The sequence below is a fragment of the Leguminivora glycinivorella genome, chromosome Z (assembly GCF_023078275.1).
Source record: "Leguminivora glycinivorella isolate SPB_JAAS2020 chromosome Z, LegGlyc_1.1, whole genome shotgun sequence".
In the NCBI taxonomy this organism is placed as follows: Eukaryota; Metazoa; Arthropoda; class Insecta; order Lepidoptera; family Tortricidae; genus Leguminivora; species Leguminivora glycinivorella.
In genome coordinates, this window is record NC_062998.1 from 36691507 (window position 1) to 36718624 (window position 27118).

At 36.4% G+C, this 27118-nt stretch overlaps 1 protein-coding gene and 1 long non-coding RNA gene across 2 annotated transcripts in view; one reads left to right on the top strand and one right to left on the bottom strand.

Annotated features, from left to right (window-relative positions):
• Positions 1–128: 128 nt before the first annotated feature.
• The window catches only part of LOC125240666 (acetyl-coenzyme A synthetase), a 41225-nt gene continuing 14235 nt past the window's right edge, over positions 129–27118 (bottom strand). Inside the window, exons 6-9 of the mRNA XM_048148675.1 lie at positions 8378–8511; positions 7817–8006; positions 4416–4605; positions 129–3334 (exon numbers count right to left, since the gene is read on the bottom strand). Coding sequence (XP_048004632.1) covers positions 2898–3334; positions 4416–4605; positions 7817–8006; positions 8378–8511 — 951 coding nt within the window. The 3' untranslated portion in view covers positions 129–2897. The remainder of the gene's footprint in view (positions 3335–4415; positions 4606–7816; positions 8007–8377; positions 8512–27118) is intronic.
• Positions 20918–24507, top strand: LOC125240669. Its single transcript, XR_007178649.1, has 6 exons — positions 20918–20979; positions 21262–21364; positions 21670–21790; positions 22038–22108; positions 22571–22666; positions 24350–24507. It is a non-coding gene; the product is annotated as an uncharacterized LOC125240669 (long non-coding RNA).

Below are 27118 nucleotides of genomic sequence, written 5' to 3' on the forward strand. Positions count from 1 at the left end.
TCAAAGTAAGTTTCGATTCACTACGTCAACTAGAAAATATAATGCTTAAAAAAAAACTTTATGTTTTCCAACTTTAACGCAATATCGTTCACGGTGACTTAACATTCTACCAAGACACAGAAACAACATTCAGAATCATTAATTTAATATATTTAGGTATATTTTAAGTGTCTATCTTTAGTACGTAGTTAAACCACATTGAATCACGATACTTAGGTAACTGCTTTGCCGTTATCGAAAAATGTATTGGGCTCAGCAGTAGTATCCGGTTATATCCATCTATAACACCCGCCCTATTCAGAAGTTGCCGCCTACAAGATTTGGGAACAAATACTTCTCAAGCATTCATGTTCACACTCGTATGAAGTAAGTAATAGATGTAGATGTGTAATTTTGGACTAGACCATCCCTGGGTATTTGAAATGTTTGAATAGCCGATCATACTGTTATAGTAAGGTGTTACTGGCAGGATAGTAGGTATGTTATGTAGGTATGAACATTTCATACTAAACTTTAAAAAATCTCGTATCTCACGCTGTTCCTCAAAGTTAAAACGCAGTAAGTCTATATGCATTCCATACATACTTACTACAATTTTATTTTCATTGACAGACGAAGATACAAGTTTTTTTTAAAGTAGTGACGATATACAGCACACGTTCTAAGGAAACGCCTTATTCGAACTAAATTATTATAGCATTAAAGAAGGGGCGGTCGTTCCCTTAACTTTTACTATTCACTCAATACTGGCACAAGGGGCATGGTGGCCTAAATAAACTATGTTCGAGTTACAAAACACGAACTCCATGCTCTAGAATAGATCATAGACACAGATATATTCCATTGTCTATTAAAAAACATTTATAAAATCACATTGCAATAATTTAATTAGTGTGGGAGTTAAGTCAAGATTCTCAAATGCAAAAAAGAACAGATATTTTTGTGGAATATATCTGTTTTCATTGCAATCATTTCCACGCCACACGATGGCCTCGTTCGTAGCAGGAATAGTTCCATATTGGGCGCCAGTGGCGCCGCCTGCGGCCTCGATAGGATCAGGGGTATCGACGCGCGCTGCGTACTGACAACTTCAAATCAACGATAACATTCAGGAGTGTGACCCTGAATCTTTTATTTTGTGCACAATACAGGAACCAACATGTATCAATCACAAAGTAACAATATCACAACCTATAAATTATAATATCTAAATTATTCAAATAATAAAAAACTATATAGAACCAAAAACATAATTAAGAAAAAAAAACAAACAAATGTTTATCAAAACAACCTACCTATTTTCCAAAATTAAATAAGGCTACTTAAAAATGATGAATCTACAGTTAACTTTATAGCTATATTTTCTATTATTTTGTTACATAAAGAATACTGACTGAACTAGAGTTGGTCGTAAAGTCTAAGAAATCAATGTTCTTCCATTTTGACAGCAGATGTAGATGTCGGTACCTCTTGTCGTCACGAGAACCAGCGCAACCGAATAATACATGGAGCCGCAGGACCATCCGGCCATCAACAATTAGGTAGAGCTGTCAAATTCATAGCACGATTATTTTTAGATTTTACAACAGTAGTTCAATCAATATTCTTTGGTTACACGTTAGGAGGTAAGCACTTCATTGTTACATATACTTGCATACACTACACATGCACTGCAGTATCATTCTATTCTCGGAGTCGACTGACAGGGAAGCGGACAGAGTTAACTAATTAACATAATTAGCCCTATAGGTACACTGTATAGGTGTGGCCTGACAAACAGATTCAGTACAACTAACATAATACGTTTACTAACATTTTTCTCTTAAACTATAAAATATTAGGTACACAAAAATCGTGGAATGACTTACCATTATCGATCAGTATTACTGTTCATAAAAACAAATAAGAACTTATTTTGTATTCGTTTAACGTCATATCATTCGAACAAATCCTTACTTTTCAAATGAAACGGTCCATGTCAACAAATTACATATACATAATGTAGGCTCTATATAATATTACACTCACTCGCTCCCACGCACTACACACTTCATTATTTTGGTATCAACATAGCATACAATGTCAAATAATCACAAACTAAACAAACCAACCTGTTCAAAGTAACCAAATGAAAATAACAATAGCCCAATATTGTGAGGGCACGTACATTTAGTTGGATGCCTTAAATATTACTTCTGTTAGTTATTACAATGAATGTAAGATGGACTTATTTTTATAAACTTCTTGTTTTGCTTACACATTAAAACATTTGGGGAGAGTATAAGGAACAGATTTGTATGGCTTGTACTTAACAGCACAATAACTGTGGGCGCGACTGACTCGCTCAAAAAGGCTGGGTCACTCTGTCCCCGTAAATAACTTGCTCGTTTTACTTACACCACTCTTATAGAATTTCTATAAACATGTTAAGCACATCTTACAGAAGATGTTCAAAAATCACATATGTATTTCATATATTCGATAATAACATTTTATAATAAACATTTATACTATTAACATACTTGTAATAAAATGGTTTAATGTGTCAATAATTCGGTACAGTCATTTTTTTATCCAGTTAGTATATAAGCATTGAATATAAATATTAAACCATATTATTAGGCACAGTTAGCTTGTTTATGATAATACTCGCATAGACCCCTATTCTAAAGTTGGTACCGTAAATATTATTGCTTAGGCGAATTTACAAGATTACGTCAATAAGTAGTTGCTCACAAATCTGCGTTCTCCGGAGTCAAGCGCCTGCCTATATGCCTAAACAAGGATGGAAGCGGACGGATAACAACTGTAGCATGTGGAGTTAGGGCAAACCTTCAAATCAATTGTCACCGAATGAAGTAGGAAAGAAGCGGTATTAGATAAGTGGTAGCGGCGATCTAAGGGCGGTTGTCGAAGAGTTGTTCGACGACGGCGGGCTCGGCGAGCGTGGAGACGTCGCCGACGTCGCGGTCGCCGACGGCAACCTTGCGCAGCACGCGGCGCATGATCTTGCCGGAGCGCGTCTTGGGCAGGCCGGGCGCGTACTGCACGGTGTCGGGCACACCGAACGCGCCGATGCGCGCGCGCACCAGCTTGCGCAGCGCGTCCAGCATGGCCGCGTCCAACTGCACGCCGTCCACCAGCACCACGAAGCAATACAGCGACTCGCCCTTGATGGGGTGCGGCTTGGACACCACGGCCGCCTCGGCCACGTGCGGGTGCTCCGTCAGCACGCCCTCCACCTCCGACGTGGACATCAGGTGCCCGGACACGTTCAGCATGTCGTCGATGCGGCCCGTCACCCACAGGAACCCATCCTCGTCGCGACGAGCACCTGCACACAAATACAACACTATATCGAGCGATACTTGTTTTTATCCTTATATTAGTGTACCCATGTATTTATTTAGTCAAACCACTCGGGTTGCGTACATAATTATAATGCAAGCGGAATACTTATTAATACTTTTTTTAAATCGAGCTTCCGCCCTCGACTGTTTCCTCCTTCAAATCTTAATCAATCGTAACGAAATTTGAGAATATGAATAACAATGAAATAATCTGTGTCGGTTCATTTAGTTTTTTTGGCTAATTGTTACCAATTTTGAATACCACACCTTTTTTTGCGCCATAATCAATAAGGCCGTTTTTGGAAAAATTTGATAAAATCTAGCATCTTTAAAAATAAGAATATAAAAAAAAATCAAAACAGTCCGACACAGATAAAAATAATAATAATCTGTGTTGAAAAAATCATTGCTCTATCTTCAAAAACCAGGGAAGAAATAGTCGAGAGCGTTTATATGGAGAATACAGTAGAACCCGGTTAAAACGATCACGTTTAATACGATTTCCCGCATATTACGCCATTTTACGCCGGTCCCTACAATTTGAGACTTGTTTTCAGACATTTTTTCACGGTTAATACGACTCGCATCCCCGCTTAATACACCATCTAAAACCACCCACCTTGCATTACTTTACAACTTTATTTATGCGGGTGACAAAAAATCGGAACTAATTGTACTGTACTAATTACGCGATTCTGGCGACACCGCCACCCGTAAAGATAAATTTGTAATTTGTCGTCCTAATTCAGCGGTTAGTGCTATAGTTCGTACCTACCTACATACACTTCGCTCATTATCTCTGCTGCGGTGTTGAGTTTCTGAATTCTTTGTCCCATCTTTGGTTCAGTGATGTCAAAAATAAAAAGAAAAGCATTATGTCTCCAAGAAAAAATAACCATATTAAAAGTTTACGATTAAAAATCACAATTGTTTCACGTTTAATACGATTTCCCGTATAATACGCTTTTTTGGCTGGGTCCCCTCAGAATCGTTTTAAGCGGGTTCTACTGTAGACCCCTCCTGTATCGTCTTAAGGGCTGCGACAGCTAGATAAGAGTCACTTACCATCTCCAGTGCAGTAGTAGCCGGGGAACTTGGAGAAGTAGACCTGCTCGTAGCGGTCGTGGTCGGCCCACAGCGTGCGCATGACGCCGGGCCAAGGCCGCGCGAACACCAGGTAGCCCTCGCCCGGGCCCTCGATCACGGCGCCGCTCTCGTCCAGAAGCGTCGGTTCCACGCCGAAGAATGGGAAGCCCTGGAACGACCAAACTTTTCATGTACGCCCAAAACCACAGATATTCATCTTTCGAATGCCTTGTCCCGTATCCGTCACAGACATTTTGGACTTTAATTAAAAAATCAAAGGTTATTAATTCAGTAGCAAATTTTAAGGACGGAGATCGAACTTGCCGGGCGATTTTTACTGATTATGCCTGTCGCAACTTCTTGGACCCACACACACACACTTGTAGATAGACGCTCATAATAGGGCTATTGAGCAATACATCCGCATAATTGTCATGTCTGTATACATGCTAACGACCAGCGGGTTGTGTATCACGTGCGCACATAACAACTGTATACAATGAGCTAACAACTGCGACACGTTCGCCGTCGGCTTGTCCGCTCTCTAATTATGAGCCCAAAAAAAACAAGATATAAATAATAACAAGATGAAATTATGTATCTATATCTCAGGTTAAGTATATGGTTGATTCACATTCCTGATACCTACAACATCTACTGGAATATCTATTTGTGTACGACGTACGTGCTTCGAGTAAGTATGTAACTTAACTAGGTACTAAGTATTAATGTCTGTATACCTAGTTACCTACACGTTGTACCACGAGTGAATTGTGTCGTTTTTAATTTAATTTCACTTCAGTCATATCTCATGCTCGTAAAATTGACAATCACCTCAGGTGCTATCGGCGTGAAATAGAAAATCGTGCTCTAGATACAAATATAACCCCTAGTACGTCCTTTATCTACTTGGCAATAGAGTCCAAAATCTGCTTTACCCACATTTACACGACGGGCTGATAATCTGCTCTCACTCAATGTAGAATAACCTAAAAGTGAACAAAACAAATGGGTCTCCATTGAAATCACTTATGTATGTACTTAACATTTCCAGTTTTCTGTGCTTTATTTTTTAACATGTGTCATCCTAAAGTCAAATGCTATTATTTGGTTTTTCTACTCTCGTACTGTTATTCGTGAGTTACAAGGTCGTGCATAGAACTTTAAAACCCTACATAAAAGATGTCAGGACAAGTCTATCTAGTCTATACCCTGAAAACATTTAGTAGCAGTAGCACAGTAGCACGATATAGCTGTTACAGTTCAGTAAATACATTGCTACCAACTTAACAAACCAATTCGCAGAGTCGAGACTCCTTCGTTTTCTGCTGCGTTCATTGGCGACGCGACGAATCGCATTCAAATGTATGAGAACTCGATTCAACTCGGCTCGATTCGTTTTAGTGGCCAGGCTTCAAAGAACCATACCATAGACAGTTTTATTTTCATGTTTGCACTCAAACTGCATATTCAAAATGGTAGGCGGTCCACTGGATAACTAAGATGACTGAAAGTAGGTATTTGTTGTTTTATAATTTTCTTTCAAAATAAGTGGTTGGTCGTAGAAAGTATTGTATGCAACGGTGTTTAACTGAGCCAAAAAATGCTCGTGGCGTCTTAATTAACAATTTTCGGCTTCGCCTCAAATTGTTACCCACGCCACTCACCTTTTTTGACCTCTTTTAACTTTTAACCACCAGTTGCATAAAATACTATTTTGTTTTGAAGTTTGAAACGTCTCACAAAAACATACTTCACCTTCAAAATATTTCTTGGAAGTTGTAGCTTTGAGAAGTTCTGCGAGGGGCAATACTCGTATCGAAGAAAGTAAAAAGTGCAAAAACTAACTTCACACAATTTGTAAACCGTATGAGCAGACGCATACGGTTGACGAATAGATACAGATACATACAATATATGCATTTTTCTTTACGAGGGGCGTTCAATAAGTAATGATAATGAGTATTAAAACATAAGAATGTAAGTATCCTTATATTTTTATAATTAAAAGTAACTCTTTTGTGATTTATTTACATATTTAATTTTTTCAATTATAATTTGTTTGCCCCCTTTAAAAATTAAAATCTTAACGATAGTCTAAATACCATGTCAGTAAGCACTTCACTTCATTATACTTCAGAGTAGCGATTATTTTACAATTTTATTTAAAGGTTGGGTATAAAATATTAATGATCCTTATATTACCTTCAATATTAGGTATGTCACTTGTAGCTTTAAATACAGTAACTTGAGCAGCACCCTCGGCAATTTGAGGGTTCGGCCCTGTCGACTGTCAATTTGAAGGCCAAAAACATTATTATTTGTTTGTTTAAAATGTTCTTATTGTAACTAATCATTTTTTAAATATTAAAATGATTGTATGTTCTTCTTTAATACTAACGTAATTTTGTTTCCAATCTATATTCTCAATTTTCGTGATAATCTGTAAAAATCGTGAACATGACCCAAAACAGCACCTAGAGTTTTTTTGGATACCATACCGTTTTAAAAATGTATCTATACGAACTTTTTTATTGATGTTACTTAACAAAGGATAAACCCAGCTTTAATTTAAAGTATGATTATTTTTGATATTCATGTCAGAAATGAACTCACGACATGTCAAATATTCATGAAAACATGCTCTTATTTTACTGAAAATTTTCATCCCCCACCTTGTGTTAATTATTTACATATCAAAGAAAAACAAATGAAAGTAGTAAAAATTTGAATTATGCAATTTCATTTTAATGAGTACTGCTACATGGACAAGTTAAGAAAAATTAAATCAAGATACAGGAACATATCCATTCTCATTACTTTTTGAACGTCCCTCGTATCCTTAATGTCGTTGTGTATGAAGGTCGAACAAAAAGAGACTACTTTTATACACTAGCTTGTTTAGGTAATAATAATAACGTTGTATGAGAGAGATTATAATCTATGGTATAATTAATACATATTTTTAAAATGCGTATACATGCTAGTTTTTTTTAAATTTTCTAATTAAACTACCTCAAACGCCTTGTCCAGAAAGCGTCCCAGACAATTTGGATCCGGACAGGACACAAGCCAGCTATCGGATGATAAAATCTGCGTGCTATTTGACGACACATGTGAAATAAAAGACCAGGACTTCGGACCGGTCTCGTTCTGCCAGAAAGTGTCAGCTATAGAGCACCGCCCGTTGCCCACCAGGGGCCTATTTCTCGAAGCTACAAGTTACAACTTACAAGTGGTTGTCAATGTCTAATATGACAACTTGGAAAGAGACTTCCGCTTGTAACTTGTAGCTTTTAGTTTTGAAAAATGGGCCCCAGGTGTAGGTCCACGCCACCTACGGCCGTAGCACCATCATATGAAGTGATGAAAGTTCTTACCGCAGCGCCGGGCTTCATGGGCGTGGCTCCGGGCAGACTGGTGATGACGTGGCCGCCGGTCTCGGTCTGCCAGAAGGTGTCGGCTATGGAGCAGCGCCCGTTGCCCACCAGGTTGTAGTACCACAGCCACGCCTCGGGGTTGATCGGCTCACCCACGCTGCCCAGCACTCGTAGCGACTTTAAATCGTGCCTGATAGTAAAATAGTTAGGTACATTATTATGTCAATCTAAGAGAAAAAAAAAAGAGCACACATCCCTAACGCTAACAAGTGAAAGCCGTCGATAAGGTACCAGAACTAGATGGCTACGAAACGTAATTTTTTTACGCAACGATGTCAGGAGCTGTTTAAGCATTGACCAATTTAAGTCGAGCACATATATACATTTGTCACTATTTAAAGTCAAACTAGTACTTAGTATTTTTTGTAAATTCAAGTCCTCTGCTCTTAAGTAAGTACTCTCAACCAGAGATATCTAAAATTTGAACCAGGGTAACAACCGGCTTTTCAGGCACCAGCCAGCAATTTGTCAACCTGTGTTTTAGCATGTAGCGGAGGTTACCTTCTAACGGGCTCCTCGCCGAACTTGGTGAGCGTCCTGATGGCGGTGGGCGCCGTGTAGAACTGCGACACCTTGCACTTCTCCACCACGGCCCAGTAGCGGTCGTTGTCCGGGTAGAACGGCGTGCCCTCGAACTGCAGATCCACATACACATAAAGCCTGACCACAAATATATGACCATACAATCGGGGTTTAATTCGTGTATTTATAAGTCTGTTTATAGTAATTTGAATTAGGTACTGAAATATAAATTAAACTATGTAACTGGCTCCTAATGTACAGTGGGCCAAGAAAGTGGTCTACCAGTTTTGACAAAAGTCTCTGTGAGCTCTAACGATCGCTAAGGTTGACTTGTCACATAGCATGACGTAAATATCATATATTATAGACAGAGCAATAGTCACTGACATAATATTATTGCAAGCGGATATCGACCTTGTTGTCTCATGACGTTCAAACGAACCTCAACCGTAGGGTGGTAAACCACATTTTTGGTCGATTGTACCTACCTAGAAATGTTACAGTAATGTCTGTCTTTTATCGTTTTCACCATTTTTAGGCTAGAGTAAATTATTCCCGCTCCTAAAACCCCGATGTATGTATATGACTATATGCACCATGTTGGGGAATTTCATTGGAACTATTTACTTCATTATATGTATATATACTGAACTGTCACCGCATACATATTATATTTTTCGATGGATGCGTTCATATTCCTTCTCATGTTATAGTGTATTACACACTCGCTGACAGTTAATGTGCCTCGAAATGAATTTCAAGGCTGAAACATTAGCGCTGAAATTTCTTATGCTATTTTAAAACTTAATTACTTATGATTAGTCTAGGCTTTATTTACCCAAGTACAGTCAGCCAAAAAAGTGGTTAACCACTTTTCGGCCTTGTGTTTGAAAGTTGTTGGTAAGTAAACCACTTTCTTGGCTGACTGTACTTGGATTCGTTTTCGTTGTTAAATTTCTAAATGCAGATAACATCAGTAACGTGAACTATCGGGGCACTATTGAATTTATTTATTGAATTGTTGAGGTGGAATTATATTTATCGAATCCAGATATATTCCTATGGCTATAGATAATATCACCCAGCATCCCACTGTTTATATCAATATACCGGTCGACAACGGCCTCTCATTCGGCTCTGTCACTTTTTGATTATCATATATCATAGCTGTAAGATTGTGTTAATACTTGTACAGGAGCATGATAGTCTAATTTCTAGTATTAAGTTTAATGTTTTTGTACGCCAACTGGTAAAATATAGTGAAACTGTACCATATATAATAACTGACCACCACTGTAACCTATATTTACAAATAAAGCACTTACTTACTTACTTACTTACATATAATTGACAGGCCAAAATCGTGTCGCGAACTGATAGTCCGTCCATATGCCTGGATACCTAGTCAACGTCACAATCGTTTACGCTTTGAAAGCGTTTCGTAGTTTCGTTTCTATCACTCTTCTGAAGTGGGTGAAGTGGTGTGACTGAGCCAGACTACGATTCGATAGCCACGTAGCGTCAACGATTGGCACCGGCTGGGCCGGCTGAACTGTTAGACGAACGATCAACCCTGTATAACAAGTTGGCATTTAAACTTCATACCTATCATAGGCATTTCGCTTACATTGTAATGCTATGTTGATTTACTTCCGACAGGCGTTGCATGACCAAGGTTCCACCCCAAGGTGAACGCAAGGATCGTCAGGCGAGCGGCCACTTTCGTTCTCTCCAATAAATTGTCACGGGCAACAGTTATCAGGGTCAGTTTAGTAACGTCTACGGCTTAGATATCATGGCTTTAAACACTCTGGCTAAAGTAGATTTTATTCCATTATTTCAAGGATCACATTCCAAGACAGTAAATATTTTTACTTTTACTGCATCCGAGTCATATGATATGCGTTTGAAAGTTATACATATGTTGATATTAACTAAGTATTTTAATAACTGGTTGGAGCAAAAAAAGGCTCTACATAATAAGGTTTTTTAAAATACAAAGGACTTAATGATGTCGAGATTTTATCCATTTACATAAATCTCAAAATTTTAATTTTTAAATGTATTTTACTCTGTCATTCCTCGACCGATTTAGACTTTCTTGAATATAGTGCGAACTAACCTAAGATATAATTATAAGATGTTATGTTTTCAAATAGGTACCGTTACGATGACGACGGTACGACGATGTTACGTTTTGCTCCGTATCTCCGTCGAAACTGAAAGCAGGCCCCGTATCCGAATGGCATTTCTGCGACGCGAAACGAAAACGAAACGCCGCGAAAGGTAGTCTGGCTCTGTTGCGCCAATACGCAAGAGCGATAGAGATAGATATCTACGAGCGTTTCGTTTCGTGAGCGTTTGTGCCATTCGGCTACGCACCCTGAAGCGCTAGGCGACAATTTGCGTTTACACTCTGTACAATACTATTATGTGCTATCAAATATACGTCGGAAGGCGCTAATCGTCGTGCGATTCGTATCTTCGGACGGAGAATCGGAGCCTTACTGTTACACGATGCCATTTTTGTATACATATCAAGATTACACAGTACTTAACTGTACTTAGTTAAAAAACGTAACATCGGGTGTCGTATTGTAGTTCGGAGCAGTGTGCTAAAGGCCCCCTTTAGACGATAGTTAAGTACCAACTGGGTTAAAACAATTTAACACGTTAAGCTTTTGTTTCCGGTTGTTGTTTATCCTAATACAAGTGTATGGACAGCAGTGGGTAGATAGGTAATATTAGACGTTTGTTTCATTTACCCGTACTCCGTACTATTATATTATATCCATTTCATTGCCATTTTGAAGTTTATGTAAAGCTTAGATTAGAAGGTTGCTAGCAAGTATTCCATGTCCCAGTAAATAATAAAACATTCTGCATTAGACAATCACGAACATAAGAATTGCGATTTATTTGCCGTTTTTAAATGTGATACCAGACAACAACGAGGCAAACTAATCAGACGACAAACAAGCAGTCGTGCACTGCAATAGAATCGGAATTACATACGTATCTCGGTGAATCCGTTTAACTATCTAAGTAAGTAGGTAAGTAGGGTTTTATAATAAATTGCATTACTCTGATCTCATCTCAGGCGAGTCCCTTCGTGTCTTGCTGGTCAGTCGAGCAAACTAACTAGATATAGTAAAAACGCTCGCCTTGGGAGTGCGTCTAAGGCACTTCATCACGTAACTAAGTGTCTTCAATGACCTCTATACATTTGTTTGCAGATGCCATAGCGTGAACCTATTATCATTATTGCAAAACAATATGTCAACTATGGAAAGTAGTAGATAATGCTGACGCTCGGATCTCGTGACGAGATATGTCAGATGTACACGTGATTATGTTTACTTTATCACTTTATCGTTTACCTACTAACCAACTGCGGCATTGGCACGACAATGTTAGCGACACATTATGTTATGTACCTACTTACACCTACCTACTTAGTCCTACTTAAATGCTTTCTGGGATTTAAGTGAACATTAAGTTACTTATCTATCTTATTAATGTTATGTAATCAACTTGAATACAATTAATCAAATTGTTTTTTGTGTGTATTTACGATTAATATCAAAAAATATGGATATTTCTTTTAATATAAATTCAGAAACTGAGAGAGGTAGTAATACTAGTACATAGGTATTTTACTAATTTATTACACATAAACATGTGGGTTGTAAAGTAGCTCCGAATAAAATAACTAATACAATGTAAGTACTATAAAATAACCGTATTATTAGGTAAGTATTATCCATAAATAGAATGCCATTTCGGAGCTAACAATATTATACCTATACAATACAACATTGATAACGTTAGTACCTATGTAAATTGTTAAGAATTTTATGAGATAACGTCTCCCACGCGTCTCCAGTGCGTATCACTAAAAGTAAATATTAATAATAAGGCTAGGATAATTTGAGATCTATAAAAAATAACGGAACAGTTTTGGTCAGAGGCGTGTACAAATAGTAAGTATTACTCCTGATTAAATGGACATCAGGGTTCAGCATACATCCTTGTACCGGTAGTCGAACAGTCTGTAACTAAATCTCCGCTCACCTTAATTATTTACTTACTTACTTGACTAACCAACATTATAGCTAACCCCCCTTTAAATATACCCCGTAAATTTGGCCTTGTGATCGTCTAGCGTGAATAAGTAGAACCCTTCGATGTGAACCGCGATAACCTAGATCCTTTAATGAGTATCAGCTGTATTTTTGACTAATTTTTAAAATTTTATTTATTTATATTTTAAAGAAGAATAAAGGTTATTGTAGCATAATAATATAGTGTTATAGAAGAGTATTTTATCAGATTTAGGCCTAGAAAGTTATATGTGAGAAAATTAATGACGTGATGAAGAAATTTTAGAATAAAAGTTAGTGAGTGAAACATACATGAAATAAATATTAAAAATTATTTTGGAAAACAACCGCTACGCTCTATTAGTGATCCTGGCTTGGGTACGAACTTGCGTTGCGGAATAGGATCCTTAGGCCCAATCAAACCACATTATCGGGCATCCTAAGCAAGTAAGCCTGAAGGGCTATCTATCTACAAACTAACCCCTTTTTTATTTTGTTTCTTTTCACTAGCTAAACCCCCCTTTTCCCCAATACTGCTAATAGACCATAACTTCTCGATCTTTCTAATGTTTTATCGAAACACCGAGCAGTTGCTAACTTTTATAAGAAATAAGTAAGTCAAACTTTTCTAAGCTTTAGACTTTCCATCAGTGGACGGCGCTCGCATGCCACTGGGCCCTATAACAAACAAATCCTTTTATTCCAAAGACAGTTTGTTTCCCTAGCCAATTTGATAGAATTTACCTTGAAAAACTAGTTAGCAACACTAAGTGTCCCGCAGCCACACCGAAAGATCAGAAATTGCTACCACAATTATTAATTTCACTCAAATAAATTAAGTAATAAGAGATTTTATAAATTACCAGTTTTACCACATATTTTAAGATAGTAAACACCACATTTAAAGTCCATTCAAACCATATAAGTAGTAGTAGTTAAATTATTTCTCCACAATACACGTTGACCAACTATAATTTAAGACCAATTATAATAGAACTCTACTTTCATAGAAATAGTGTGTGACTCTACCCTACTCCTATTGTTTTTCCTACTCTAACATATCTGAAACACAGACCCTCACTTACCATAGATCTTGTGTTCAGAATATGTACAAGTGTATCCCTACTAGAACTGTACAGTTCAGCCAGCGAAGCTGAGATAGGCAACCTATAGGCTTGAGTTCTGATCCCCCCCTCTGCTCTTGCCCGCGGGCTAGGGTAGCAGAGAGTAGATCGCCCTATCCGTGTATATATCCAGTATTCTAGGACATACCAGTACCAGCCACATGGGAAACCCAGCTGCGATCAAACTTTACTTAGATATGGATCAATCACAACCGAAATCTCCAGCGACCAACGCCAGCATGGACCAGAGCACCGAGTAAATAAATATAAATATATATAGGACCCCAGCCTCAAATACTGCCGACTTCTGTGAGCAAGGATTACTCCTAATGCCTTTCGTCAATCGTGAAAGTCCTCACTTCCATCTAACAGTTGGACTCTTTGAGACCGGTGAGAAAATACGCTTTTGTAAGTAAATAAAGCGCCCAAGCCCTCCACTTGGAACAAAAAGACCCCTAAACGCCTCTTATTTGACACCGTAAGGGAAGAAGCGCCTAGCCGGACAACAGTCTGTCACAAACAATGATCTGGCTTATAACTTTCACAAAATAACCCCATAGAAAATTACTAAATTCAATTTTACTGACCAACTAAACAAACGAGTGAAGTTTCCTTTATGTGCTATAATCTAAGCTTAGTTTTGCAAGAATTACTCCCTACAAAACCAAACACAGACTTATCTCCAAGCACCAGCCATACATCGACCCAGTCTTTGTATTGCTTGACGGCACTCATGAAACACAGCACAGAAAACTTCACTATACACATCAATTTAAATGTAACACTACACTATAAATAGAACACTAAAATAACCCCACAACTGACAGTAAAGCAATTCCACCACAGGTCCAAGTCCAACTGTACGACGATATTGTCCCCGCACAATCAAACAGAGACACAATTTCAATGTTTACAATCACTTAGAATAATTTCCAAGTAAAAACAAACAGAGAAATAATAGCAGAACAACTTCACTCACCAGTATAACACACGAAAGCCAGAGACACTGTTAGTCTTGTGGATATTGTAAGAATGACCCGCGTCGGCTCGCTCCGACCCTTTTATAGATTCAAAATGAGCGACAAAAGAGCGACAAAACGGCTACAAAAGAGCGACAAAACGGCTACAAAAGAGCGACAAAACGGCTACAAAAGAGCGACAAAACGGCTACAAAAGAGCGACAAAACGGCTACAAAAGAGCGACAAGTAACAATGGATAGCCGCTAAATTACATGCATAAGAAAAAGGTCATAACTGTTTTGTTTACTAAGTCGTACGCCTTAGGCATTAATGTCCAAGACAGCTCAGCACGTACGTTTTTGCTTCTCAATAGTAACATCTGCATGACTGCACGTGTTCCAAAGTGATATAGGAATAATTTTATTGATACCTAGTTAGCGACGAAGAGTTATGTATTGCGGTTAGTATAGGTATGCAGATATTTTTTTGTTAAAGGGTTTTAGTTAGTTTTGTAGATCAAATACGCAGTAAAATATAATTTTTGTTTCTAAATGCTACATTAAACACATCCAGAAAGTATACTACTAATCATTATCAACTTTCATGACCTGTGATTGAAATCAAGACATAATATCGGAACGCTACGCAGCTGACAACTGTCAGTGTCAGTATTCCGTCCATGTGAACGTAGTTTGTTGATAAATACGTTTTTTCTAACCTGTTTTGCATCAAATAACATTGAATTTTATGAGTGAAGACGTGACTATACATGTGATTAAACATCACAGATATTATTTGTTAAAATATCCAATGAAATCCCAAAGGAAATATGCACCAAAAAGTTGGTCAAGGATAAGTTGATTCACCGTAAGTTTTATATGTAATAACGAGTCATTTTCCTCGTCTTAGACGCTTGTTCTGTTACAACTCGCCCCCAGATTGGATTTCTTTTACAAAATACAAAGTGGTTAGTAAAAAAATCCAATCTCACTTAGCAAAAGAAGCAATAAAATTGAATAAAAGAATAATATCTCTAGATCAGTCGGAAATATCCCCCCATTTCTAATTGTGTGGTGTGTATTCCAATACTATGCGACTGCTAGCGACTCAGTTTTGAAATCAGCTCATCAGAATCTCGACAATGAACCATGATAACCCCTTTCTCAGAGTCCACGCATCGCCAGGGATACCAGGTTGTGAATCTGATAGGTCCTATTAACCCGTTCTTGCTAGCTCGTTCCCCGGTCGCGGCGAATATTCATTCCATCCACACTGTTGGACCGGAATAATTACCGTAATAATTTCAACGAGTTCACAATAACTTCCCACGCAATTACGAAGAAACCTTTAGAGCTCTCATTATAAGTCCAGAGCCTTCAATCTCCATTGTCGGAACTCAAACCAATTTTTCTACCTAATCACTCCAGCCACATGTTTTGGCGCATGTCTCATACTTGAATAAAATATACTGACTTAAGATCTGTTTGGATGTGTTTTTTTTTTTTTTTATAAAACAAACCTTAAATGACATAAGCATGTACCTCAACTTGGTACCATATCATGATCAAATGAAGAAATGATTTGATGATACTAAACTCCACATATTGGAAAACATAACAAGGAAACAATTATTGAAAAGAGCCTCGTTCTCACTAGACGATATCGGCCCTTAAATATGTCGATTGTCAAATACATCCCATTCAAGATGAGGTGTGTGGTTTTAGTATGGGTCTTATTACCTTGTAGAGTGGGTAGCCACGAAAAACTACCCTTGAAATGGGTCGAATCCAAATGGATTTTAACCTAACCGATAAGCTTTTTATGGCTAATGTGTTTCCCTCAGCCCCCCCGCTGTTTATTCCCCGCAAATTCCGACCAAACTAGTTTTGACCACTTTCCAGCGCTGTCTGTCTATATCAATCCAATCATTCCATAAAAGAATACATTCAAGACAAACTTCGTCCATCCATTCATCCTATCAAACATTCATACATCTATAAGCATTCATCACCTCTAATCTATACACACACATAATGTAACCATTCTTACTTCCTCATTCGCTCTTTCACTCGATCTCAACAGAAAGCCAACGCTTTTAAAAGTAATCAAAATAACGAATAAAAATGGAAATAAGATTACACAATAACTTCAAAAGTTTACGTATCCCATTTTACTCCACTCTACCCTGACTCGAAGGCAAAGAAAATTTCAATTTATTTATGATAGGTTTCATTTTATACGTCTATATTTCATTTTTACAAAATATTTATTAACCGCAAACAATTTGACAATGTGTGAAAATTGTTTGATGCACATACTAAAAATAAAATGTTCGTACGGACAAAATGTTACATTTTATGTAAACATCTTTTATTTCACAGTCATTCACTGTAAGGATTCTACCCTGTTTTCAATTTCCCTGTCTTTTGTTCATTATTACATTCCTCAGTGCAAAATTGATAGCATAAAATGCAAAAAAATTATAAAAGTAAGTACAGTCACTTAAACAAAATAGTGGCCCTCCCTACTCCGATCTTTGTAGAACAAAATACTGACCGAGTTATGCTTAGAAACGAGGATCTGCACTGGTGATTACCGATATTGTACAGTATACCACCCTATATAATGTAATAAATGATAACGCATAAATAATAAATATCACTGCTAACTGTAATAACTAAAATGAAAAATAGCTTATCCACCGATCTCGACTTTTCTAACGTCTACCCCAGGCAGACTAGCTACTATGATGTCCAGTTATTGTTATATTAAAATAATCCAACCATACAATGAATGTTCAATACATTCTCTATACAAAAAAAAAAGATTAAAAAAAAAATTGTTGTCCACATAATGAACCGACTTCTTTATCTAGATAATAAAAAAGATCCGTATTATAGATTTACATCCACCATACACCACTTTATAATCCTAGGAATGAAACTACTAAATGACAGTGAAACTTTACGATGGGCTAGCCAATAAGGCCCTTTATCACACAGATCACTATAGAAATAAAATTAATTTCAGACAAAATTTTGACTTCTACCACCCCTATAATAATAACAGTGAATCTCAATAAAATTTTGAAAAACTCATGACGCATTTAAAATAATGATAATGATGATGATGATAAGAAAGAAAAATAATAATGTTCCACATAAGTATGTCGCAATAAATAAACATTCTTTACTAAGAAGTCATTGACTTGTAACCAATGTACTCATAGAATTTACATTACACATCATGTAATGTTCATAATAAACGCATAATACAATTTTGCAAAAAAAAGTAATTGCAGTTTTGAAGTGGTTTTCATATTTTCAATTTTTTCCCGCAAAATATGATGTATCCTTAATTTTGATATGGTTTTGATATTTTTGTAAAATATAATGTAACATCAAATTTGATGTGGTTTTGATAAAATATATTCCTTTTTTTTTTTCAAACTATCTGCAAAATTTTATTTTGGTTTTAATTGCCTTATGATAAAATACAAAATGATGCCATAAGTAGGTTCAAAATACTTTTATTTGATTGAATAATAATATAACAAAATAATGATTTTTTTTCTTGAAACGAGCTTAAAACTTGTATTGTCCTATTCTATGTCTTCAATATTGTATAACATGCCCCGAAAGTTTTTGTAACCTCAGACAATCCATTCCTTCTTCATGGCATTCGCAGTTGCAGCAAACTTAGCAAATTGTTAACAAACACGACAATGGGTTGAGGAACTTGGTCAAAGGTGTCTCTCTTCCTTTTTTCTCCTTCATACTTGGCTAGTTCTATGATGGGTTCTTGAGTAGCTAATGATGATGGTTAAATCCTGCTGGCCTTCTGGTAATATTTCAAAATTTTCCCAAACTATTCTCTTCTCAGTCGGTGTCATAACCCAGGACACCATGAAACCTCTTCCGAAGACACGTTGCACACTTGATCACAATCAGCATAACCGCAAAAGATCCAATTACTTATTTTTGAACACAGCAAGTAACTTGAAACCAATGAATATTTCTTCATCTCTAAAGTTGGCTAGTCCTTATTTGTCCAATCATTGGTCAAAAAATAAAATATTGCATAAATCGAATATCATAAACACTTGTTATTTCACTAGCGTTACTAAGCATGCACTTAAACACACACTGAAGTTTTCACCCCATGTCTCCACTGTCCTTGCTGATCCACTATGTTCAATGACAGAAACACTGCTGTGGTAAGAATCTATCTTAGGTTGAAACTAAAGCTAAATTATAGACGTTCCAATAAACAGAGGGAAAGATAAAATAAAAATCACAAGGTCAAAATATTTTCCAAAAATATTTGCCAACTAAGGTTGCAGGACCATCTAGGTACTTTAACCATATGAGACATACGTCTCATTTACGTTCACCTACAATTATTATTATTTTTTTTTTCATTTTCCTCAAATATGATGTCTGATCGCTAAGTGACTTTAATTTTTCTAACTCAAAAATTACTGCAGACTATAAAACTCCGTCTTGTTTGCTTGATAAAACAAAAATACTCATAGGGTAAATTAACTGGGGTTTTGAACACTTACATATATGTATTTTTCTTGATCCTCATTTTCTGTTCCATTCTTCTGCGTAGTGTGGCATAATATGGCACCACTAACAACATAATCATATTGAAAATCTTCAGTAACACATTGGTCCTATGAGCAGGTATGAGACCAGGCTCAAAAACTCTTACTCCTCCGTTAGTTGACATCAAAAGCCGGGTACTTCAACTCGAACGTCCCACGAAATATCTCAATGTTCACTTCATGTTTTTCGCGTCCAAACTGTTGCTAACTCTGACTCCATGTACTCAAGTCTTGCACTATTGCACTAACACCTTTTTTAACTAACTAATTATGGCCTAAAACTAATTGAAATTACTATGTTTTCACTAACAGAGCTCTTCGTTTCAAAACGTAGTTAACTCTCAAATTTCTCTACGTGTGATAATAAGACGTCACTAAAAATCACACATGCTCCTACACAATCAACTATACTAATTATTGGAAGCTACACAACACTGTAATTTCTGTGAAATCGTTTTCTTAAATAAAATTTAATAACTTCGCGCTCAGATTTTTTTTTCGTAAGGAACTGTCACTGTCAATATTGTCATCCTTAACCGTTTTTTTTTTCTTTTACAATTGTCCTCATGGGCGTATTTTCATTGTAAACACACTAATGTGTTTTTAGTAGTCACAAACATTAAATCAACAAAACAATTATTTGATATCATAAATTTAGCCTATCATAATGTTCAAATATTTGACTAGTTATTAGAAGTATATAATTGTTTTTTTTTTTTTTTTTTTCATAATTTAATGAAATCGAACGAAAACTATCGTGTAAATTTGTCAATGCGTAGGAAATCGCGTGTGCGCATCGGTTTACAAAAGTGTGACCACATTAAAAATATATTGTGAGATTCTTTAAGGATCTAACAGACGGTCGGACCGCACTTGTAAGGGGACATGTGTTAGGCCCTATTTACAAAATACCGTTCAAAATCTACACAACTTGAATAGTTTGATGTGATTTAAGCAATAGAAAATTAAATTAACAAAATCTTTTGTATTTAAATACATCTATTGTATTAATTTTACTATAATGAAGTAGAGAAAAATGAAGTAAAGTTTTGTAAATGACAACACCGGACAATAAATTACTGAATTACTGAATATCTTTTGTCGAAAATTGTATGACCGATCAAGCGTACCAACTTAAAAACAATGATAGTTTGTGTAATGTCACCGATAGAACACCTTTTGGCGAAGATATATGTTATCTGTGGTTAAATTATTTTCTCTAATCTATGTCATGCTTACCGCTAATCCGCTTGTTCGCGAAAAAATGGCAGATCCGTTTTTGTTTTCTTTAGCTCATTATTAATTACGTGATCTACAACTAGAATTATTTAAATATTCGCTTTATTTTAATCTGCTTAAACAATACGACAGGCAATTCTGCGCCGACGCCGGTCATGAACCGTCCATATTCGCCATTTTGTCATTTAGCAAACTAAGAAAATGCAAACAAAACATTATTTGCCCTAAACACGCGTTACTTCTAAATAATTTTGTCGACAAAGTGAGCCTGTTTTATCAAATTGAACTCTGAACTGCAATTGCAATGTAATTTTCCGTTAGCGAAAGTGAGGTTACGAAATTGACATGACATTATTGTTGGAAAAAAAAACGTGAATGCAATGGACATGTGTTTTGTTGTGTTTCTCATCAAGATAATAGAAGAATTTAGTGCTCATACTCATGATCTAATGAGCAAACAGCCCATGCAAAGGATGTCTTATCGGGCTATGCCTCAATTGATAAAGTGAACTAATTGCCTACTTCAAAAGCAGTTTTGCATGAAAGGTAAGCTTTTGTTTTATTATTTGATGTGTTTTCAAACAAGTCGTCGTTTTCGAAACCCAGCAGAACATACTTGCGAACTACAACGACTAGACCGAATATATATGGTGAAATGTTGCTTATTTCATTGTTCTGTCGTCAGATAAGTTATTGATAGTAAATTTCCCACGTTAATTTCTGACTTTCACATTCCCTAAGAGGATCTAAATGTACGTGAAATAGGCCTAACTGTCAAAATAGATTTGTTACTTTCAATGAGGTTTATATGGTTGTTTGATTTTTCAGTCAACATCTAATTGGAATTTACAATGCCCGATATTTCTACACATCTGCCACAAATTTTATGGAAAACAATATTTATAGAAACTGAACATACCTTGGTTAAACGGTAAGCATTAAAATTATATCTTTGACTAATTTATTTGATCTAGGCTACCTAACTGTACTTGGAACTTGTAATGTTGTTTCCGTTCCAACCAATAAAATTTCTCAAGCTTATGGATTATGGAAAGCAATATTTGTAGGACCTCAAATGAATGTTATGGCATTTAAAAATAGGCATTGAAACTTGTCCAAACTTTAATTTTTTAATTTTGGATACTTAAATAAAATTATGTAGACTAAAAATCCAGACTTAGCATAAATTTTGTTTGTGTTACAATGAGTTTAAATAGTTTATGTATTAATTTTCAGTATATGAAATGGGTAACCATCCTCGAAGAATATCAACCAGCTGTCGGCAATGTGCAGGTGGACTGAGGAATTTTCCAGTGTATCCTTTATGGACTGTACTCCGTTTTAGCACTATCCTCAAGTAAGTACAAAAAATCATAGCCACTAAACAGCTACTTTTTAAACTTAATTAACTCTACTTAGTGAGTAAAACGACTCGGCAGGAAATTTTACATAGAAACATGGATATGGTTGTTCTTCTTTTTTTTTCTTAACCATGAATGGCCTAGATAAATATAAACAATCTTAATGGTACATATTTACAAATAAGATTCCTTAAACATACATACACCCTTTTTTAACTAATCTTTCAATATGTACAATTTCAGGTTTTACCCGAGAGGCCATGCTTCAGGTTGGACCGTCTTCCATATATCTACTGACTTCATATAAATGAAAGGTACTTATGTTTTATTATAATAACACGTTCTAATTATTAAATTTAAAAGTGAACAGCTCATGGCATCATTATCTAGAAAATTGAAGTGAAGCGTAAAGCAAAGCGGCGAGGCATGAGCGACCGGATAAAAATCAAACTTAACTGACTCATCATCATTTTATTGGCTAAGCAAACTTATTACTAATTTATGTCCTAGCTCATGTAGATATGAACTGCTAAGCAGGGGTTCTCAAACTTTTTAATATATTTTTTTTTTTCTTTTGTAAATTTTGTAGTATGCGTTGTTTTTTCTGACACAATATTTCTCACGGGCGTGTCTTAGTTCCAAAATTAAGCGACGCGCCCCCGTGAGTAGATAAATGAAATAATATTGTTCCTATTTGGCAGAACCCCACTCTAAAACTAAACCCTTTTCTTACGCTATCCACATGAACATTTCTAATCTCTGACGTTTCCTTTCAGTGTACTAAAGGCTCACTGATCTACACTACCAGCTCATGCTCAACGTTACTGAACAACAAAGTAATCCGACAATCAGACTGGACCCGGTCATATCAGGTAAGTTTACACACCTACTGCGTACCACATTCATACTATTTCTGAACCTCAGTAAAATATGGTTTTATAGTAGTAATGGTGCTTATTATCTATGCCTACTTAACAGGAATATTACAAATTTCAATCAATTTTCATGAAATTCATTAAGCAATTGTGACAATGATCAAGCAGTGGTGGAGTTAAGGTATGGCAAGGTACGACCTCCCAGATGCTGGTAATGCTAATATTTCGTAGGATATGTTTGACATGGTTGTAATGAAGTACAGTATGTTGGCATACTCCTGACTTGTGTAATATTGTATAAAAGCTGCGTACACAATCTACCGAACATAATGATTGTATGGTTTTACACTTACTATTTTAGACTAGCCTACAGCTTATCATGTGAGGTAACGAACTCATGTCATATGAAGCTATTGAAAATCTTGTTTATACATACATACTTATTTGTATTACTACAGTAAAAATATATGCGTATAGAAATTTGAAATTCGTACAGTGGATTTAATTTATTGAAATAATTGGCAGATATAGGCTATGGTGACCTCTCACCATCAAGAGGGACATATGCTTGTTTACTACGGATGTAATATGAAAATATATGATGACTTATAAGCTAATGAACTAAATTAGTCCTAACATGATTAATACGTATATCTTAACAGACAGAAACCTGTTCTTCTCACGGCTGCACTACAGTGACAATATTTGGTACAAACCGTACAAACAATATGCCAAATTATTGTATGATGTATGAAATCCTGTGAGCCAATTCATAGATTATAGAGTTACAACTGAAATGCAAACAAACCATCCATCGAAGGGTGTACTTGTCATAGTACCACATGCGTGTAGCTATTCAGTATTCATAGAAAAATGGCGGGACGCCCCATATAATATTGTACTTCAGCGCGACAATGAATAATCGCGCCCCCATAGCCATTAGACTAGAGCCTATCTTCTTGTATTACTAGGTCTTAAATCTAGGGCTTAGGTATCCTAGGTTATCTGAGATAATATAGTCTTACACCTAGATTATGATAACGACTTACTTACTGTCCTAACTAGTAGTTATCCTGCCTATAAATGAAATTCTGTATAACAGACGCCTTCCAGGAACATACATAACATCAGAGAGTGTTCATGGACTATATAAGACAGCATCGAAGCTATCCGATCTCCAATGTAAAGCACAAATGTGATGTAAAGCTTTCAAAATAACCCTGAAGATGGCAGAACCTGCTATGAAAATGTACTAGGCCGATAGAGCACAATTTGTTTTAACATGAAATTCTATTGCTATTATACATAGTGTACACACTTATGTTTCCAATTCCGATTACTAGGTGGGAAACTCTTCTAAACTACTACAGCTCCGCGCCTTCTTTTATTTTAGGTACATGAATATTTTTTCTATAAGTACCTAGTATTTTACGTACTAGCCCCGCCTATACAACAGCCATAAAACATACATTAAGACACAGAATAAATAATAGTACTACGCACAGGCGCAAGGGAACGTCAAGATGCGCCAATGCCAACAATTGCTACGTAGCAATGCAACCAAATGGCCTAATCGGGACGATGTTTAGTTCAACCACTACGATTATGAGTTAATTTTCTGGAAATAGATTTTGTCTAGGTTTACTACGCTATTTTAATTTTTATTTTTTTATTTTTCAGGTACCAAAGGAAAACGAAAATATCATTGGTTCTATACTGATGCATGACTTCGCTCGGAACGCGGCAAGAATTAACAATGGAAGAAAATACTACAGACGTGTTTATTAACAATAAAGTTATTTTTGTTTTTATGAAATAGCGATTGAATAAAAATATTAGGTATATGAGTTTTATTTAGAGATGAAATAAGTCAAGAAATACAGCACACCCACTCGTTTTCACAACAACAAATGTAGCCTGGTAAGGCTAATTCCTATTATTTATTTATAAACCTTGGTATCCAAGATGTGTTCTACAGAGCACATCTTAGATCCCTTGGGCACGGAACCAAATGTAACTAAATCTCCGCTCACCTTAATTATTTACTTACTTACTTGACTAACCAACATTATAGCTAACCCCCCTTTAAATATACCCCGTAAATTTGGCCTTGTGATCGTCTAGCGTGAATAAGTAGAACCCTTCGATGTGAACCGCGATAACCTAGATCCTTTAATGAGTATCAGCTGTATTTTTGACTAATTTTTAAAATTTTATTTATTTATATTTTAAAGAAGAATAAAGGTTATTGTAGCATAATAATATAGTGTTATAGAAGAGTATTTTATCAGATTTAGGCCTAGAAAGTTATATGTGAGAAAATTAATGACGTGATGAAGAAATTTTAGAATAAAAGTTAGTGAGTGAAACATACATGAAATAAATATTAAAAATTATTTTGGAAAACAACCGCTACGCTCTATTAGTGATCCTGGCTTGGGTACGAACTTGCGTTGCGGAATAGGATCCTTAGGCCCAATCAAACCACATTATCGGGCATCCTAAGCAAGTAAGCCTGAAGGGCTATCTATCTACAAACTAACCCCTTTTTTATTTTGTTTCTTTTCACTAGCTAAACCCCCCTTTTCCCCAATACTGCTAATAGACCATAACTTCTCGATCTTTCTAATGTTTTATCGAAACACCGAGCAGTTGCTAACTTTTATAAGAAATAAGTAAGTCAAACTTTTCTAAGCTTTAGACTTTCCATCAGTGGACGGCGCTCGCATGCCACTGGGCCCTATAACAAACAAATCCTTTTATTCCAAAGACAGTTTGTTTCCCTAGCCAATTTGATAGAATTTACCTTGAAAAACTAGTTAGCAACACTAAGTGTCCCGCAGCCACACCGAAAGATCAGAAATTGCTACCACAATTATTAATTTCACTCAAATAAATTAAGTAATAAGAGATTTTATAAATTACCAGTTTTACCACATATTTTAAGATAGTAAACACCACATTTAAAGTCCATTCAAACCATATAAGTAGTAGTAGTTAAATTATTTCTCCACAATACACGTTGACCAACTATAATTTAAGACCAATTATAATAGAACTCTACTTTCATAGAAATAGTGTGTGACTCTACCCTACTCCTATTGTTTTTCCTACTCTAACATATCTGAAACACAGACCCTCACTTACCATAGATCTTGTGTTCAGAATATGTACAAGTGTATCCCTACTAGAACTGTACAGTTCAGCCAGCGAAGCTGAGATAGGCAACCTATAGGCTTGAGTTCTGATCCCCCCCTCTGCTCTTGCCCGCGGGCTAGGGTAGCAGAGAGTAGATCGCCCTATCCGTGTATATATCCAGTATTCTAGGACATACCAGTACCAGCCACATGGGAAACCCAGCTGCGATCAAACTTTACTTAGATATGGATCAATCACAACCGAAATCTCCAGCGACCAACGCCAGCATGGACCAGAGCACCGAGTAAATAAATATAAATATATATAGGACCCCAGCCTCAAATACTGCCGACTTCTGTGAGCAAGGATTACTCCTAATGCCTTTCGTCAATCGTGAAAGTCCTCACTTCCATCTAACAGTTGGACTCTTTGAGACCGGTGAGAAAATACGCTTTTGTAAGTAAATAAAGCGCCCAAGCCCTCCACTTGGAACAAAAAGACCCCTAAACGCCTCTTATTTGACACCGTAAGGGAAGAAGCGCCTAGCCGGACAACAGTCTGTCACAAACAATGATCTGGCTTATAACTTTCACAAAATAACCCCATAGAAAATTACTAAATTCAATTTTACTGACCAACTAAACAAACGAGTGAAGTTTCCTTTATGTGCTATAATCTAAGCTTAGTTTTGCAAGAATTACTCCCTACAAAACCAAACACAGACTTATCTCCAAGCACCAGCCATACATCGACCCAGTCTTTGTATTGCTTGACGGCACTCATGAAACACAGCACAGAAAACTTCACTATACACATCAATTTAAATGTAACACTACACTATAAATAGAACACTAAAATAACCCCACAACTGACAGTAAAGCAATTCCACCACAGGTCCAAGTCCAACTGTACGACGATATTGTCCCCGCACAATCAAACAGAGACACAATTTCAATGTTTACAATCACTTAGAATAATTTCCAAGTAAAAACAAACAGAGAAATAATAGCAGAACAACTTCACTCACCAGTATAACACACGAAAGCCAGAGACACTGTTAGAGATATTGTAAGAATGACCCGCGTCGGCTCGCTCCGACCCTTTTATAGATTCAAAATGAGCGACAAAAGAGCGACAAAACGGCTACAAAAGAGCGACAAAACGGCTACAAAAGAGCGACAAAACGGCTACAAAAGAGCGACAAAACGGCTACAAAAGAGCGACAAAACGGCTACAAAAGAGCGACAAGTAACAATGGATAGCCGCTAAATTACATGCATAAGAAAAAGGTCATAACTGTTTTGTTTACTA